This window comes from Terrapene carolina, unplaced genomic scaffold, assembly GCF_002925995.2.
Source record: "Terrapene carolina triunguis isolate 2854851 unplaced genomic scaffold, T_m_triunguis-2.0 Scaffold88, whole genome shotgun sequence".
Lineage (NCBI taxonomy): Eukaryota > Metazoa > Chordata > Testudines > Emydidae > Terrapene > Terrapene triunguis.
In genome coordinates, this window is record NW_020664439.1 from 19,407,647 (window position 1) to 19,423,851 (window position 16,205).

The 16,205-nt window shown below is 44.4% G+C and overlaps 1 protein-coding gene across 1 annotated transcript; it reads left to right on the top strand.

Annotated features, from left to right (window-relative positions):
• Window positions 1-1,834: 1,834 nt before the first annotated feature.
• On the top strand, window positions 1,835-5,125 carry CHST2 (carbohydrate sulfotransferase 2). Its single transcript, XM_024214838.3, has one exon. It carries the CDS (start codon window positions 2,663-2,665, stop codon window positions 4,058-4,060), a length of 1,398 nt encoding a protein of 465 aa, XP_024070606.1. The 5' UTR covers window positions 1,835-2,662; the 3' UTR covers window positions 4,061-5,125.
• The last annotated feature ends 11,080 nt before the right edge of the window (window positions 5,126-16,205 follow it).

The following is a 16,205-nucleotide window of genomic DNA, read 5'->3' on the forward strand; positions in this document are numbered from 1 at the left end:
GCTGATCTGCCTTCCCTGGGGACTCCCTGAGGGAGGGGGCCATTGGGGTGTGACATACTGGCCCTATTTAAATAACACACTTCAGGAAGCAAAGTCCTACTGGATACCTAAAATTCTTGGGTGAATTAGGCCTAGTGAAAACACTCTATTCCCTGCCAAACACATCCAAAAAGAAAGTAAATGATGAATTGAGTATTATTTTAAAATTTATCTGTTCCTATTAGGTGCAGCAGCAATAATAGTGTAAAGGCATCAATAAATGTCCTGTGCACACTAGCACAAAGGTATTGAAAATAATTTAACATAACATGGTTTAAACTGCACAAATGTCCTAAAACAAAAACATTTACACCACAGCAATAGAGGACTGGAACCTGTACAGCACTTTGCAAAGAATAGACTCATGGGACAAGGAAAGGTATTTCCTGACAGTGTTTTCACTGACCTCTTTTGCTCAAGTTTTTACCGCACAAAGCAGCTCTAATTTCATAGCATAGGGCTGTGGAGCAATAGCAGTAAATACTGCATTAGTATTTTCAACATGCTTGTAGGGGCTGGCTATGTGGATGCTAGTCTGGCAGCATTGTCTGTATTGGCCTTTCTCTGTACAGTCCCATTGACAGTAAAAATAAATGGGTTCATACTAAACTGTGTTTAAGATAAACCCTCCAAAAAGGATTCTTAAATACAACTGTAAATAAGTAAGTTGTAGACTGGACATACACCCTGGCTTAGATGCTTTTCTAAATGGTCTTGTCTTCCCTAACATAATTTAAATGTTGTGTATTTAGATTAGGTCAGAAACAAGGAAAGCGTAGAAGGCCAAGAAGAGAGAGAGAGAGAGAAGTGTAAAAGCCCAAAACCTGGACCAGGGTTGCTGTGGTTCGCAAACTTCATGGTGAACGTGGACACGGGAGCTTGGACAATTTATGTTTTTGTGTAATTTTTGTCATCTGAGTTTTGTTTTCAGTTTTCACTTGTGTAGGGTGACCCAGAACCGTCCCTTGGGTACGGTGAATTGGGGTGACCACCCCGGGCACCACACTTTGGGGGGCCCCGTGGGTGGGAAGGTAAGGCGGGAGGTGGATGGGTGGGGTGAAGAGGTGAATGGAGAAACAAGCGGGGGGGGGTGAGGAGGAGCCCCCAAACCAGAACCTCTCCCTTCCCCCAGCACCTCCCTCTCAGCACCTACCACCTGCCTGCTGCGGATCAGATGTTTTGTGGCGTCAGGAAGCGCTGGGGGGAGAGGAGCGAGGGTGCAGCATGCTTGGGGGAGGGGGTGGAAATATGATCCCCTAAAAAAACCTTGCAACCCCCTCTGCAACTCCCTTTCGGGTCAGGACCCCTCCAATTTGATAAATGCTGGTTTCCCCCGTGAAATCTGTCTAGTACAGGGGAAAAGCACACAAAAGACCAGATTTCATGGGGAGGAAGCCCAGATTTCATCGTCCATGATGCGTTTTTTCATGGCCATGAATTGGTAGGGCCCTAGTGATGAGCCTCCCCTGAAGGGTGCCTAGCCCCAGCACCTACCTGAGCCCTTTTTCTCAGGGCAGCCAAGGGAGGGGCTGTTTCGAAAACTTTCCCTTCAACTCTCCCAGGAGGCGGCGTTGGACCCAAGCCGGGTGCGCTGCGCAGGAGCGCTCCTAGCGCGGCTGCTGCCGCTCTCCCCAGCCGCAGCGAGAGCAACCATTGCGGAGCTGGGCGATCGGGGCGGAGAAAGCGAGAGGACTGATGACCGCAGCGTCCAATAGGGGAGCGCGGGACCGGAGGGGAGGCGGGGCCGCGTGCGTTTTAGGCTAGCGCTCTGCAACCCGTTCAATAGGCGGGCGGGCGGCTCCGTTTTGCTGTGCCGGGAGCGCGGGGAAGCAGCTCGTGCTCCAAGTCTCTCTCTCGGACAGCTGGGCTTGCAATGGAGCCCGGGCTGCCGGGGGGCTGACTGCCGAGCGCTGCCGCGGGGTCAGCCGCCGGAGCTGCACACACCGGGCCGGCGATCGCAAAGGCGTTTCTGACCGATGCGGAGGGAAGCCGGGGAAATAGCCCGCCGCGACCCCTTTGCCTCGCGCTCGCTGCTCCCCGCATCCGGTCTGATAACCCCCCGCGCCAGAGCGGCGGCGAGCGGGGGACGGAGCGCGTCTCGCCGCAGCCACCCAGGAGGAGCCGCCGCCGCTGCTGCGCGGGAGGCGAGATGCGCTCTCGGAGCGACCGCCAGCTCAGCAGCACCCTAAAGTTTCCCCCCTCCCGTCCCCCGGCTGCTTCCTCGCCGCTGGGCTGCGGAACGGAAACTCCCGCTGCCGCCGCGATGGGCCAGCCGAGCGCCGCGCGCTAGCCGGCCGGCTGCAGAGCCCGGCTCTAGGGTGCATCGGCCAAGGGGGGAGATCGCTGCTGCTTCCCCCGGCCCCAGCCTGCCAGCTGCGGCTATGAAGGGCAGAAAGAAACGAAAGTTGCGGTGAGCCGGCAGCTGGTGAGACCCGCTGGCACTAGGCTGGAGCACAGACTAGTAACGAGGGCGCAGCCCCGCCAGGCAGGGAGCAGAGCGGCCGGCTACCGGGACTGGGCTTCCCCACCCCCGGGGCGTGCGAAATGCCAGATCCGCCGCGGGAAGGGCTCTCTGCTGGGGGCATGTGGGCAGCCGCCCCGGATCTGCGCTCCGTGTGATGTGATGAGCCACAGCTGGCGCTGGCCAGCCGCTCCTGCCCCTGCAGTGCTGCTGCTGCCCTGGCCCCCGGCGCTTCTCAGCATGAAAGTCTTCCGCAGGAAGGCGCTGGTGCTGTGCCTGGGCTACGTGCTGCTGCTGCTGCTCACCATGCTCAACCTGCTGGACTACAAGTGGCACAAGGAGCCCCAGCAATGCAACGAGCCCCCCCCGGCCCGGCGCGCCCCTTCCTCCCCGCAGCAGCCCCACTTCCAGCCCCGCTCGGACATCCGCTCCCTCTACCGGGCCCCCGCGCCGCCGCCCCGCCAGCGCCAGCTGGTCTATGTCTTCACCACCTGGCGCTCGGGCTCGTCCTTCTTCGGGGAGCTCTTCAACCAGAACCCCGAGGTCTTCTTCCTCTACGAGCCGGTGTGGCACGTGTGGCAGAAGCTGTACCCGGGGGACGCCGTCTCCCTGCAGGGGGCGGCCCGGGACATGCTCAGCTCCCTCTACCGCTGCGACCTGGCCATCTTCCAGCTCTACAACACCGCCGGGGCCGGCAAGAACCTCACCACGCTGGGCATCTTCGGGGCGGCCACCAACAAGGTGATCTGCTCATCTCCCCTTTGCCCGGCCTACCGCAAGGAGGTGGTGGGCATGGTGGACGACAAGGTCTGCAAGAAGTGCCCCCCGCAGCGGCTCAGCCTCTTGCAGGACGAGTGCCACAAGTACCACACCCTGGTCATCAAGGGCGTGCGCGTCTTCGACCTGGCCATGCTGGCCCCCCTCATGCAGGACCCTACCCTGCAGCTCAAAGTTATCCACCTGGTCCGGGACCCCCGGGCCGTGGCCAGCTCTAGGATCAAATCCCGGCACGGCCTGATCCGGGAGAGCCTGCAGGTGGTGAGGAGCCGGGATCCCCGCATCCACCGCATGCCTCTCCTAGATGCCAGCCACAAGCTGAACAGCAAGAAGGAGGGGGGAGGTGGCTCAGATTACCACGCGCTGGGGGCCATGGAGGTGATCTGCAGCAGCATGGCCAAGACTCTGCAGACTGCCCTGCGTCCACCCGACTGGCTCAGGAACAACTATCTGGTTGTCCGCTACGAGGACCTGGTGGTGGATCCCATCAAGACTGTGCGGCAGGTGTATGGCTTTGTCAATCTGGTGGTGAGCCCGGAGATGGAGAAGTTCGCCCTCAATATGACCAGCGGGCCTGGCTACTCCTCCAAGCCCTTTGTGGTGTCTGCCAGGAATGCCACCCAGGCAGTGAGTGCCTGGAGGACAGCATTGAGCTTCCAGCAGATTAAGCAGATTGAGGAGTATTGCCACCAGCCCATGGCTGTCCTGGGCTACGAGAGAGTCAACAACCCCGAAGAGGTGAAGGACCTAAGCAAAACATTGCTCAGGAAGCCAAGGCTGTGAATGGGGCACAGAGAATGCCAACAATTATCCTTTCCAAAGGGACAGCTAGCCACTGAGCAGCTTTGAAAACAGTCTTGTTTGCTTGAGAGAGAGGGAGTGAGGGGGAAAAACATCTGGTATTCCTTACAAATGCATTCATCAGGAATCCAGGCATTGCTCCAAAGACCATTTGTGGGTAATATACATTGACATTTTTGCATTGCTGGGTTATATGCAATTTAAAAAAAAAAAAAAAGTAGGATTGATGGTATTTGTAAAGCCCTTTCCTCTCTTATACCCAAGGTGAGATTCAGTACCAAAATCTTGTTTATGGACTTCTTGTTGTGACTGTGATAATGAAAGACTTGTGCAATTTCTGAGACATCTGTCTCGGTGGGGATGGGTTGCAGTGGAAACATTAATATTGCAAATTGGGTTTTTTCTATTAAAAGTAAATATTCAAATGTGATCTAAATAAAGAAAACAATAAATGATATTCATTTTTATAATTACCTCGATTGTCTGGGAATCACACACATTGCTTACATACAGCTTGAAAAAGTGCTTGCTTCAGATGCACATTTGATAGTAACAAATACTTTTTATTGGGCTCGGGGAATGGAGTGCAACTTTCTCCATGTTATCTCCAGTTTAGAAGCTGCTTTCTTACAAACAAGTACAAATCCCATAAATGCTGTGAAGGTTTTGTGGCCATATGCACATAGCCAAGAGAGATCTCTCTTTAAATTATTAATTGTTTTTAAAAAAAGTGAAATGTAACTTTTTAAATGTGCCACTATAATATATTCATAAGATTTGCCATCACAACAGTATTGTTGTCTTGAAACACATGTCAAGGAGTCACTGTTAAGTAGAACAAATGGTTCTACATGTGGTCTTAAAAAAAAAAAAAAGTACAGTATTTAAATGAACATTTTATAATAATGAAAAGGTTTGCATGTGTGCAAACTAAATAAACGTCTATGTATATTGTAGTGCAAATAACTGCAATGGATAGATAAAATACTTGAAGCATACTTCTGGCATGCTTGTTGTCAGATGGTATAAATGAAAACATAGAATAAAGCTGGAGTTTCAATGTGAATAGTATAGAAAATGAATAGTTCTGTCATCTAAATGTTTGGTATGTAGGAACATACAGGTTTTGGTTTGTTGCTATGTTGGGCTGATCCTGCAGTCCTTAGCGAGGCAAAACTACCCTTTGACTCTGAGAGACTATTGGCTGGAACTTCACTGTGTGTTAACGCTCTCAGTTGCTGAGAGTTTTACTTGGAGGATCAAGCCCATTGTTAAATGTGATAAAAGTAGGAGATGTTACTACTCTCACTTCTGTCATATGATAACTGCAGGTACCAGCAAGGACTTTATTTAAGGCTGGTGTCGTTATTCTCCAACACTGTTAAAAGATCTGTTTTGAATGTTGAGGTTTAAGCAAACAATTTCTTGCCACAGTTTTCTGATTTGAGACCACAGACTTTTCTGTGGGAAGCACATTTTACATTGCTTATCTAGATATTGTGCCTTCAGAAAATACAAAGAATTTCTAGGAAGAATATAAATAGTAGGAAGAAGAAGAATTGGTTTGTGAAAATATATTTATATAAAAAAGAATGTTAAGTGTGTGTGAAAACTGTGGTTACGTGTAATGTCTTTCTTGTATTAATATTGATTTTTTTAAGCTAAAACAAGATGTTAATTGAGACTTAAGATATTTGACTTATGGATAAAATATTGGCAATTAGATGTCAGCTTGGTTTGAAAAGGAAACAAGAATTTAATAAACTAGTTAAAAAGCTTATTGTGCAAGGTTACATATACGATAATGCTAATTATCAATTTTATGACACATACCCATTCTGTTAATTTATTAGCAGTGGCAGTAGAAATAACAGTGTAACTCTTTCCTCTGAGAACATTTGCAAGTAGATCGTTAAGTGAGATGTGTTTCAGAGATATCAATGGCAAGAAATGAAAGGGATTCTTAATTAAATTAATAAACAAAATGCATATTAAAGTTTTATTGTGGTAGTGGAATTAGAGGTCTCCTGTTACCACCAGAGAGATTCTCTTTTTACATCAGATGGGTCCCAGACATTCAGGCTTGGACTGTTTCTCAGTCCAGCTGACTCCCAGCCCAGGCATCCCCAAGAGCAGTGACTAAGGACTCCGATCTTGTTTTAGAACATGTTGCTTGATTTTTTTATTTTTTTTTACCCGCCCTTGCTTCATTAAGTGCCTCTCCCCGCTCCCCCCCGTATAATCCTATTCTGCTGCTTTATAGTAGCTGCACACAGGCTCCATAAACTGATTAGGAGGGGAACAACCTCCACTGGGCTGCAATAACATTCTACAGCCACCTACTAGGAAAGTGACACAGGCTGTGCCATTAGAGACTCTGGAAACCATCTCTGTGATGCTTTCAGATCCTGCTGTCTTGAGTATGAGAGTTCTAATGCAATTTCTGAACTAGGATCTCTCATGTGGTAGTATGTTATTTTACCTTCTGTTCTGATGCCAAGGACAAAATCTTGCTCACCTCATTCATTGAAAACTCCCATTTGGTTTCATTTGGAGTTTGGTGTAAGTAAGACGAGCAGGAATTGTATGTGAAAGAGACATGCTTGATATATTTAGCCCTCCCCAGCTTTGCAAATCTTTAGGAAATGTCTTAGATTTTAAAATATTTAAAGTCATTCTCCATTTTGCTGAGAGAGTACTAACTGCTTTTTTGACACAATGCATTAAAAGTATTGGTCTAGGATCTGCATTATTTTACTGATGTAAATCAAGAGTGAATGGAGTTGGTGTGACATCAGAATGGGGCCCATTATCCAAGCTCCACCTCTCTACTTTGCAGCAAGAAATTAACTGACAAATGCTATTGCTGCAACTGGGCAGATTTCTATGTACGACATGAGTGATGGAGTGTTTATGTAGATAAGTTTATGGGCCTAGTCCTGCAATCCTTTTTTAGGCACAACTTGCATTGAAGTCCATGAAAGTTTTGCTTGTGTAAGGACTGAGGGATCCAGCCTAATATTTACTACTTCTCTATTAAAAGCAAAAAGAAATATACAAACATTTATCAGATTAAAAATAAAATGCCTGGTATCACCCTCTTCTAAGTTTTTAAGAAGGGAGGATTAAGAGAACTTCAAAATGAGAAAAGCAGTAACAGTTGAAAATGGCAGAGAAAACATGAGGTGAGAAGATATGAAAGTGAGTATAAACGTTTGTGTATGTCTAAGAATCTGAATCAAATAACATGCAGTCTCATTTTAAAAAGTGCAGGGAATTGCATTGTATGATTATTTTATAATATCTGTTTTTATGTGGTAGGATCATTTTGATATTTTGTGAGTGAATTTAGTACTCATGAAAGTTGGAAATCAGTGGTATTAATGTGAACCAGGCATAGCAGGAATTAGTGCACTAATCAAGTTCTCCTGATATGGACATGTGATACCTACGGTATTCCAGTCCTGGATCTCTCTTGAACAGAGACATAATGACAAATTGTGTGATGGTTCTGTGATGTGCAGAAAATTGTACAATTTTATATATGACCATACAATTCATATGTATGTAACACTGACCAGGATGCTACTAACCTAGAAAACAATAGATTCAGCTACAAGATGCAAAATCAACATCAAACTAAAGCTGCTTGCACACAAACCCTTTGAATCCATTTAAAATGTAAAAGGTGCTGAATGCCCACAGATGCTGAGACTGACTTAGCTGGTGCAAAAACTGAATGTCAGATGAAATGTCCTTGGGTGTTTTTTAATAAAGGAGGCACATTTTAAGTTGATTCAAAATTCATGTATGTGTTTTATCCCTTGGGATAAGAGGATGCAACTGGCCAATTAACACCACAAAGCTTATTTTTTACTTGTGATTTGAACTTTGGTCTCTAGAAAGGCTAGTGGTTATAGTCAATTCTGAAACAAAGTAATTTTCATCCTGTAGACATGAGAGGAACAAAGCGGGATTATTCTTTTTTCCTCTTACATTGTTAATTGCTATGTTGTAGGTGGTCTTGATAACGAGGGGCATTTTTTTTACTGCAGTGTGCAAAGGCATTATAGGGTGCACTTCAATTTTGATCCAATGCATCCTTTTACTTCCAGGCTTGGATGTCTTTGGAGCTGAGAATGCCAATCATGTCAAATTATACAGTGGCTTTGTAATGTGAACAGACTATCAGCCAAATCCCATTGATGTCAGTGGGTTAAATTCTCTTTCTGTCTCATCATCATCACTCCCATAACCACATTTGGTCATTGGGGCACCATCATTGATGAGCAATCAACCAATTGCCTCCACCCCAACGATTGTGTGTCAGTGGTTGAGTCTCCGCGAATTCCATTCCTGTCCACTCTTTTATGTTGTCAATCCATCTCTTCTTCTCTCTCTAACTTGCACCACTGAAATCCACTTGAGTTACACCCAGGATGAATTTGGTCCATTAGAACTACACATTTGAATAAGGCAAGTAGGATTTAGTACATAGACTAGGGGTTAGTCTGAGGCTGCCATACAGGTATGTATCCATGCCATGCATGCCATGCATCCAACCAGTTGGGTGATCAAAGGCTATTGCTTATCCACTATGTCATCACTCCTGAGAAAGTTCTTATAAAAATGGGTCTGTGGACTAAAACCAGAATCGTATCGAATGTAGCATACTTGTAGTATCCACCACATTACAGATATTTTCTCAAGGGAGGCTGAGTGATGTTGATTTGTTGGTAGCAAATGAAGTTGTTGGAAAGCATTAATATTAAACATTGCCACTTGATTTTTATTGCACCTGTAATTCTGCACACAGGTAATCAAATTCTGCTGAGAAGATGCTTAGATTCTGCATACTATTGATTTATATCAACTTCGGAAGATAGAAATCTTACTCATATTTATTTTTGTTCTATTCCTGAGTTTGGGGTTTTCCAGGTCCTGAGATAATGAAAGAGCAATAACACCTGATGGCAGAGCAATCCTGCATTATTAAGTATTTAGCAACATGACCAACTGGAAATCAAACCATAAAAAGCTAGGTGTAGCTCAGTCTAAGAATAAGTAATTAGAAAGCAAGTTGTGCTATAGTTCTCAGATAAATAAAGAGCCTCAGTGGGAGCCATTGCACCCAGCAATTGAGTCCAACTTCCTTTAATATCATTAGAGTATGAAAATAGTTAAAAAACAAAGCACATTATACATGGGAAAAGTGGATAGGAGTGAACAATAACCTCCAGTCTCTACAGTGGCACCTGCAATATAGTGCATGAGCATCAATCAATGGGAGAAAATCACCTGCATGTGAAACCAGACATCACATTCTTTAGCTAGTCTGTGAGTGAAATCCTAACCACACTGAAGACAATGACAAAGCTCTCAGTGGAGTCAGGATTTCACCCTGGGATCTGGGAATTCTCTCCAAAAGTCAGTGCAAACCTTATGATTGGCAAGGCCCCAAACAGAGTGGAGCGTTGGATAGCAGGAGGGCAAAAACCAGGTTTGGACTGTGGGCACCTTCCTCCTCCAGTCTTGCGGCAGGAGGTGTCTGGCCAGCCTCTGAGCTGTTGAGTCAATGCAGTACTACGAGGCTGTCAGAAGCTTGTGCCTAGGGTTGGCGCTGTCAATAATGGCATTGCCCTGCTGGGACATGAATGAACATGAGGTTTTCACCTTACTACATCTCTGAAAACTAGAACATAAACATAAGATGGGGAGACCCTCACCCTTGCCCCTGAAAAAATCAAGAAAAATCCAACCACAACCAAATTCAAGAGCATTGTGAGTCTGATCCTGGAAGGTGTTGAGCCTTCTCTACTTCTCTTGGCTTCAATGGGAGTTTGGGTTGCTCAGCACTTTTACAGAAACGTGTCCCAAAGGCCAGATTTTCCAAGGTATTTAGAGATGCATATCGAAGTCAAATGGGGATTTTCAAAAATGCCAAGTCCCACTAGGCCACTCTCCGCATTATCTCAATATCTTTAAAAAGCTGGCCCCAAATTGCTAACTTTGTGTGGTGAACATCTTGCCCTTTGAAATGACTTTGTCTGTTGACTGTCACTGTAGGTAACAGGCATGTCTTAACATTCTGATAATTGCAGCAGTACATTGGCAGCAGCTCAAATCTTGCAGAGGGCCAGCAGTAAAATGGTTAATGAGCAATAATCACTTTTGGAAAAGTGGATTCATAAGTAAGATGCTGCATCCAGCTTTGTCTCTGGTTCATTTAGGAGAAAGGCAAGGAATACAAAGTAGAGTCTTGCAGAAGTTGCTCTCTGCTGCTAGAAGAAAGAAATACTGTAGAGGGAAACAATTAGAAACAAACAAATAATACAACACAGCAAGGTTAGAGGAGGAAGAATAAAGACATCTGCATGTTAAAAACAAGATTAAGTCCTAAAGGGGATGAGAGAAAATGCACAGTTGTGATACATTATAACAGTTTAAATTTATTCTTGATACATGGAAAGGATGCCTCTCTTTGAGTCCTTTAGAAACATTTACATTTTTTAGGCACACTTTTTTGTTTGTAACTTTAAAATGAATTTTAACATGGAAACATAATTTATTTGAAGGCATCAGCTATAAGAATATTGGTTTTCCAAGCTTACGTTGCTTAGCGGTAGCAATGCCTGTGCTGACTTTTCTTCTTGGTTTCTCTCCTCAGACCTCCATTCATGAATTCCCAAGAAACCCAGTAGCCTGTTAGATTCTTGGCGCCACCATTAATTCCAGCTCCCAGATGATTCCTTTTTTCACTTACAAGGAATATCAGTAGCGATTTGTTTTAAGCCATGTGCATATCTCTTAGCACTTTTTTAACATGAAAGGTGCTAAGAAAATGGAAATGGTTAGCAGTCATTTGGCTGGAGGAAGCAGTAGTGCCAGCCTTCCACACCTTATTATACACCACTGATGGTTCCTATGGAAATTTGTTGTTTAGCTATGGGACCAATCCTGAAGCCCTTACTCCTGTGATTAGTTCCATTAAGTTCAATAAGACTACTCACAGGAGTAAGGGCTTCAGGAGTGAGCTCTCTATCTTCAGATAGCACCATCTATAGAGTACATGATACGTATTGAAAAGCTATTACAATGAGTTGTAGCAGTCTGTGGAGGGGTGACTTTGTATTTGATTTCTCATGATAGAAGGGTCCTCTAGGACTTCTGTGGTCCCCCATGGCCAAGACACCATGGCTCCATTGGAGCCTGTCAGGGCTACTCCTGAATCATTTGGAAGGGTTGCTGTAGAGAGATGTGTGGTCTTTCCTTCCCACGGGAGCATAGCACACTGACTGTTCCTGCCTATGAAGAGCTTAGCTTGAGTCAGAAACTGAAACCCAGGGTTTATAATGATAATGCTGAAAAAAACACCCCAGTTGTCACTATAGGACGTGATCTATGGCTGCCTCTACATAAGCAACAAATAGTTTTTAAAAATTGCACAGAGAGTTCTCTTTAAGATTCCTGCCTCTTCAGATTGGTTTGGTCTAGGCTTTGTGTTTGCTCAGGTCAGAAAATTATATTCAGCTCCTTTTCAACAACATATAGCAGCCTTGCAAAACTGTAATGAAAACAAACCAATAGAGGCCCAAAATCTGCTCACCCAACCTTTGCCGGAAGACTTAGAATGAAATAACACATAGCACCTAATTCTCGACTCACACTAGTTTTACATCAGTGTAATGACTTCAGTGGATACTCCTGATTTACAAGCATGTAAGCGAGAGGAGAACTACAATACTTTATTTGTCTGTCAAAAAATAATCACATGTCCCAGGGGAATAGAAATTTCGAAGCCTGAAATGTAAATTCATAATAAAATACCACTCTCAAAACATTTGAAAATAAATGAGGGGGCCCCATTTTAAAAATAGGAAAGAAAGGGGTTGTAAGATGAGGACAATGGAGTCCTAAGTCCATGAATCAGCATTAGAGACCTACCACTTAAGCCCTGTACTGATGGGTAATTGTTCACACACTACCCACCTCTGAAAGATCCCACCTGTGTGTCTGAAACTGTGATTGAGACGGGTGATTGAGCCTTTTCTGTGGGGGGTGTCACAGTGTGGAAGTTAGTGGAACTCACCTCCCCCGGGATTCCATCTCTTTTACGTGTCTCCCTACAGTTAAAAATCACCATACACCTCTCCTCTTCTTCCCCCCCCCACCAGTGTTTTAGATCCACCACTGTCAGCTTGTTTTTATTACCTCATATTACAGCCCCCTTCTTTCCTATTTTTAAAATTGGACCCCCTCATTTATTTTCAAATGTTTTGAGAGTGGTATTTTATTATGAATTTATTATATTGTATTTTTTTAAATTCCCCTTGTGTAGTTGTTAGTGGTGGAGGTGGGTGCTCTGTGGATATAATTACTGCTAGGAGACAGCTGGTGGTACTAAAATATACCTGTCCCAGAAAGAGATGTTTGGTCTGGAAGTAATGTAGAAATGGTGAAAAAGAGCTGGTGAGTCAAGCATTCCACTATGTGAATCAACAGGAAACTTTGTATATCCTGGGGCTGAACTTAGCAGTTTGATTGATACAGTTGCTTAGCATAGGGTCAATGACACAAGATCTTATAGTTCTTTCATGCTGGAAAGAGAAAGAAAGGTACATCATAGAGATGGAACATTGCAGAAACTGTCCAGACAACATCTACAGTAACATTTTCCCATCTGTATGACTTAGAATCAGGGGGCCCAATCCTGCAAGAGGCTGAGCCCCTCAATTCTCTTGACTTAAAATAGGAGATGAGGGTGTCCAGCACTGGTGTGAAGTCCCTCAGAAATGGGCGGGATTGGGTCCAGAGCCATTGTCTGCATCATGGTGGAAGTTCTTACTCTAGAAAGGTTATGATGAGGGATTCTAAAGGCTGATGAGTAAATGGAAAGGGCAAATTAAATTTTGTTTGGGAAGATACATTGCCAAGCACCTTTGCAGCCCTAAGCCTGTAGATACTGTATGAATTTTCCTTTGCCTCCTTTGGTCCTTTTAGAAGACTGGTTCAGAGAGGCTCTTAAAGGTTCCCTCAATGTAGGAATCACTATTTTCCATTGGAATCATTTACCTTTAATTAGCTACTATTTTTGTGCCTCTCCTTGTGCTGAGTGGCCATGACAAGCAAACCTCTGAGAACAGAGCTTAATGCTCCTTCATAGAAGAGTTAACATGAGATACTTTGCTCTTGGCCATTGCCTTCCCTCTGTTGACCAAACATGTCAGCCTGGCAATGCATCCCTGAGCTATGTGTGCCCTGGGAATAAGAGATTGTTTGTTTTTATTTGTAAACATTAATTGTAGCATTTGTAAAAGGTGCCACATTGACAGCCATGAGCACTGAAGTCTTCTGTTGTAACCATAGCACAGGTGCACAGTGGAGCATGGACACTTTCCACCAGCATACGGAAGGGAACGTTTCTAGGAGCGAGCATAGTTAATTCTTCTTCCTCACTCACTCCTAGGTTTCTTTGTTGAGGGTGCTAACAAGGATATCAGGGAGTGTTAACTTGGGTGGAGGTTCCTGTGATGCAGATGTGTCTGTTAGGAACTCGACTGAGAACACCAATTCATTTCACTTTCAGGCACCGTTAACTAAGATCGCATTGAGAACAGTTACCTAGAGGTGAGAGGTAAAGCTATGTGAATAACTGATTTTTTCAGCTGGGTGACAGTTTTGAAAAAAAAAAAAGCTGGTCAGGGACAAACCAAATCTTCTTATAATGGGGGGCAGTGTCACCACCATCGCTACCACAGCCTCCTCTGGCTGTTTTGTGAATAGTGAAAACTATTCATGTCAAATTTGCAAAAAGTTTTGGTTCAGCTGAAATTGAATTTTTTGGCAAAATCGATTCATCTGAAAAATTTCACCTGTCTCCCTTATCAATCCTTTGTGCCAGGCACTCCCCTTGATCATACCATCAGGACAGTTTAAGAATCTGACTTTCATTAGTTCCTTCAGTCTGAGCTGAGTCTGAGCTTTTGAAGGAAGTAGAAAGAGATGTTTACTTGGACACAATGCTGAGAACATGTAATTTGTAACTGGCAGAAAAGATGACTAATTCCCTATTTTTATAGAGTTTGGTTTCAGCTGGTGAGAAACTTGTTTGCCAGACCAAATATTTATAAAAGGAAGCAATTGTTTATTAAATAAAAGTTAGCTTTATCTGAATAAAATAATGGATCTGTATTACAAGGCAAATTGTTACCTTTTATTCCTGGAATTTCATAACATCTGAATAATGCTCATGGTTGACACTTGACATGCTGGTTTCAGCTTGGGAGAAAATATACTTTCTTAATAATTTGTTAAAAAAAATCAGGCCTGTTTTCTGTATTATAAAATCACAAAATATGACCCAAAGGCATGACATTTTCAGCTTACATGCACAGATATACTCACTGTAACAAGGGGGGTTGGGTCCTTTCAGGGCTGGGCCCTTTAGAGCTTTAGGTTTTGCATTACCCTGATCCCAATTCAGTCTCAAACAAGGATGTTCTGGGGGATGTAGTCTGGAAGGTCTAATGGGAGTTGTAGGGTTGTCAGTAATGCATGCTGGGGAAGGGATATATATATATATAATATAAAATAAAATAAACTGCCTTTTACCGGTGGGGGAGAAATTAGATCTGTTGCGAGTTTTTCTGCAGAGATAGAAGAGATCAGGGAAAAGGCAAAACCTAAATGGCTTTGTTGGTTGAAAAGGTGTGTGTGTGTGTGGGGGGCCTCTGGACATGCAGAGGGGAGGAGGAGGAATGAAGAAATAGAACAGGAAGGCAACCTGAAGAGAGGGGTAAATTGTTTAGTGTGAACCCTGCATGCTGGCCTGCATGGTTGCACCTGGTGGCTCCTCCACAGAGCAGTGAGCACAGGCGTGTACTTGGTGTAGTTCACAAACTCCCCCAACTCCTATCCCTTTTGTGGTGAGGGAGACCCTAGTGCATGTCTATGTAGGATTGTCAGTTGCATCCCCTCTTCTGTCTCCTCCTGCACTTTTCTCTCTACCTCCATCCATGGCCCTACAAAGTTGCAGGACCTCCTCCATCAACCTCCTCCTGATGCTGGGAAAAATGGCTATCCATCACTCCAGGAGAAAGAAGCTGTATGGGGGCGGGGGCTGCTGTGCAATTGTGGGGCCTATTTCTGGTCTCTTGTTTGGTCATGATTCTGGCCAGAATTCCTCTGGGTGGTGTTTGCTGACTCCTTCAATGCCTTTGAGGAGCAATGGACACTGCCTAGGGTTCTCTGCTTAGCATCTCCTTCTGATTACTTGATTTTCAACCTTTGACCTGGATCGCCTTCCTGTTTTCTCCTTTGCTGTAGCCTGTAATCAATTAGAGACTGGATTTACTGATTCCTCCCTTTAGTTGTGGAGGAGGGCCTTCAGTTTTGGATGGGCCTAGATCCACCAGTCCAATACTTCAAATAGTACACACCTGTACTTGATGAGGAGAGGTAAGAACTCAACCACCCTCACAAATATTACAAAGGCTGCTGCAAATTTGACTCTTAAAGCAAAAACTGTAACATGTAACTTATTCTGTATGCTGAGCATCGGTGCTCAGAAAGTGGAGATTTTGTTTTATGTTATGCAAACTAATAATAAGGAACAAATCCTGCAGTCCTTACACAAGCAAAACTTCTAGAGAAGTCAATGGAACATTTGACTCAAACCAATAAAAATCATGGCATTTTCACTTGTTCCAGTGCCAGCAGTGACAATGCACATGAGGCCTGATTATTAGACTTCAGGAACCAGTAGGTGCACTAATGCACATAAGGTGAGACTGTCCAAAGCACTTGGTGTTGGCCTAAAGCACTGCTCCCAATGAAGTCAGTGGGGAGTGAAGTCAATGATAAAACTCCCGATGGACTCCAATAGGAACAGAGTTAGCCCCCACTCCTAGAAATCTACCTCCCTGTGAATGACTGTAAACCTTCTGGTATAAAAGAGTCCTCACTGCTTGGGGGAATCTGAAATACTTACGCATCTTAGCTCATTGGTTTAACATACACTGGTAAGATACATAATTAATAAAACACCATTGCGTTAAGACATAATGCATAGACATCTGATTCTCCCATAGTAATCTTTTAAGTAGACTAACTGCCCTGATTAAGGTAA

Coding starts and splice junctions, on each gene's coding strand:
- CHST2 (XM_024214838.3), top strand. CDS start 2,663: ATGAGCCACAGCTGGCGCTGGCCAGCCGCTCCTGCCCCTGCAGTGCTG.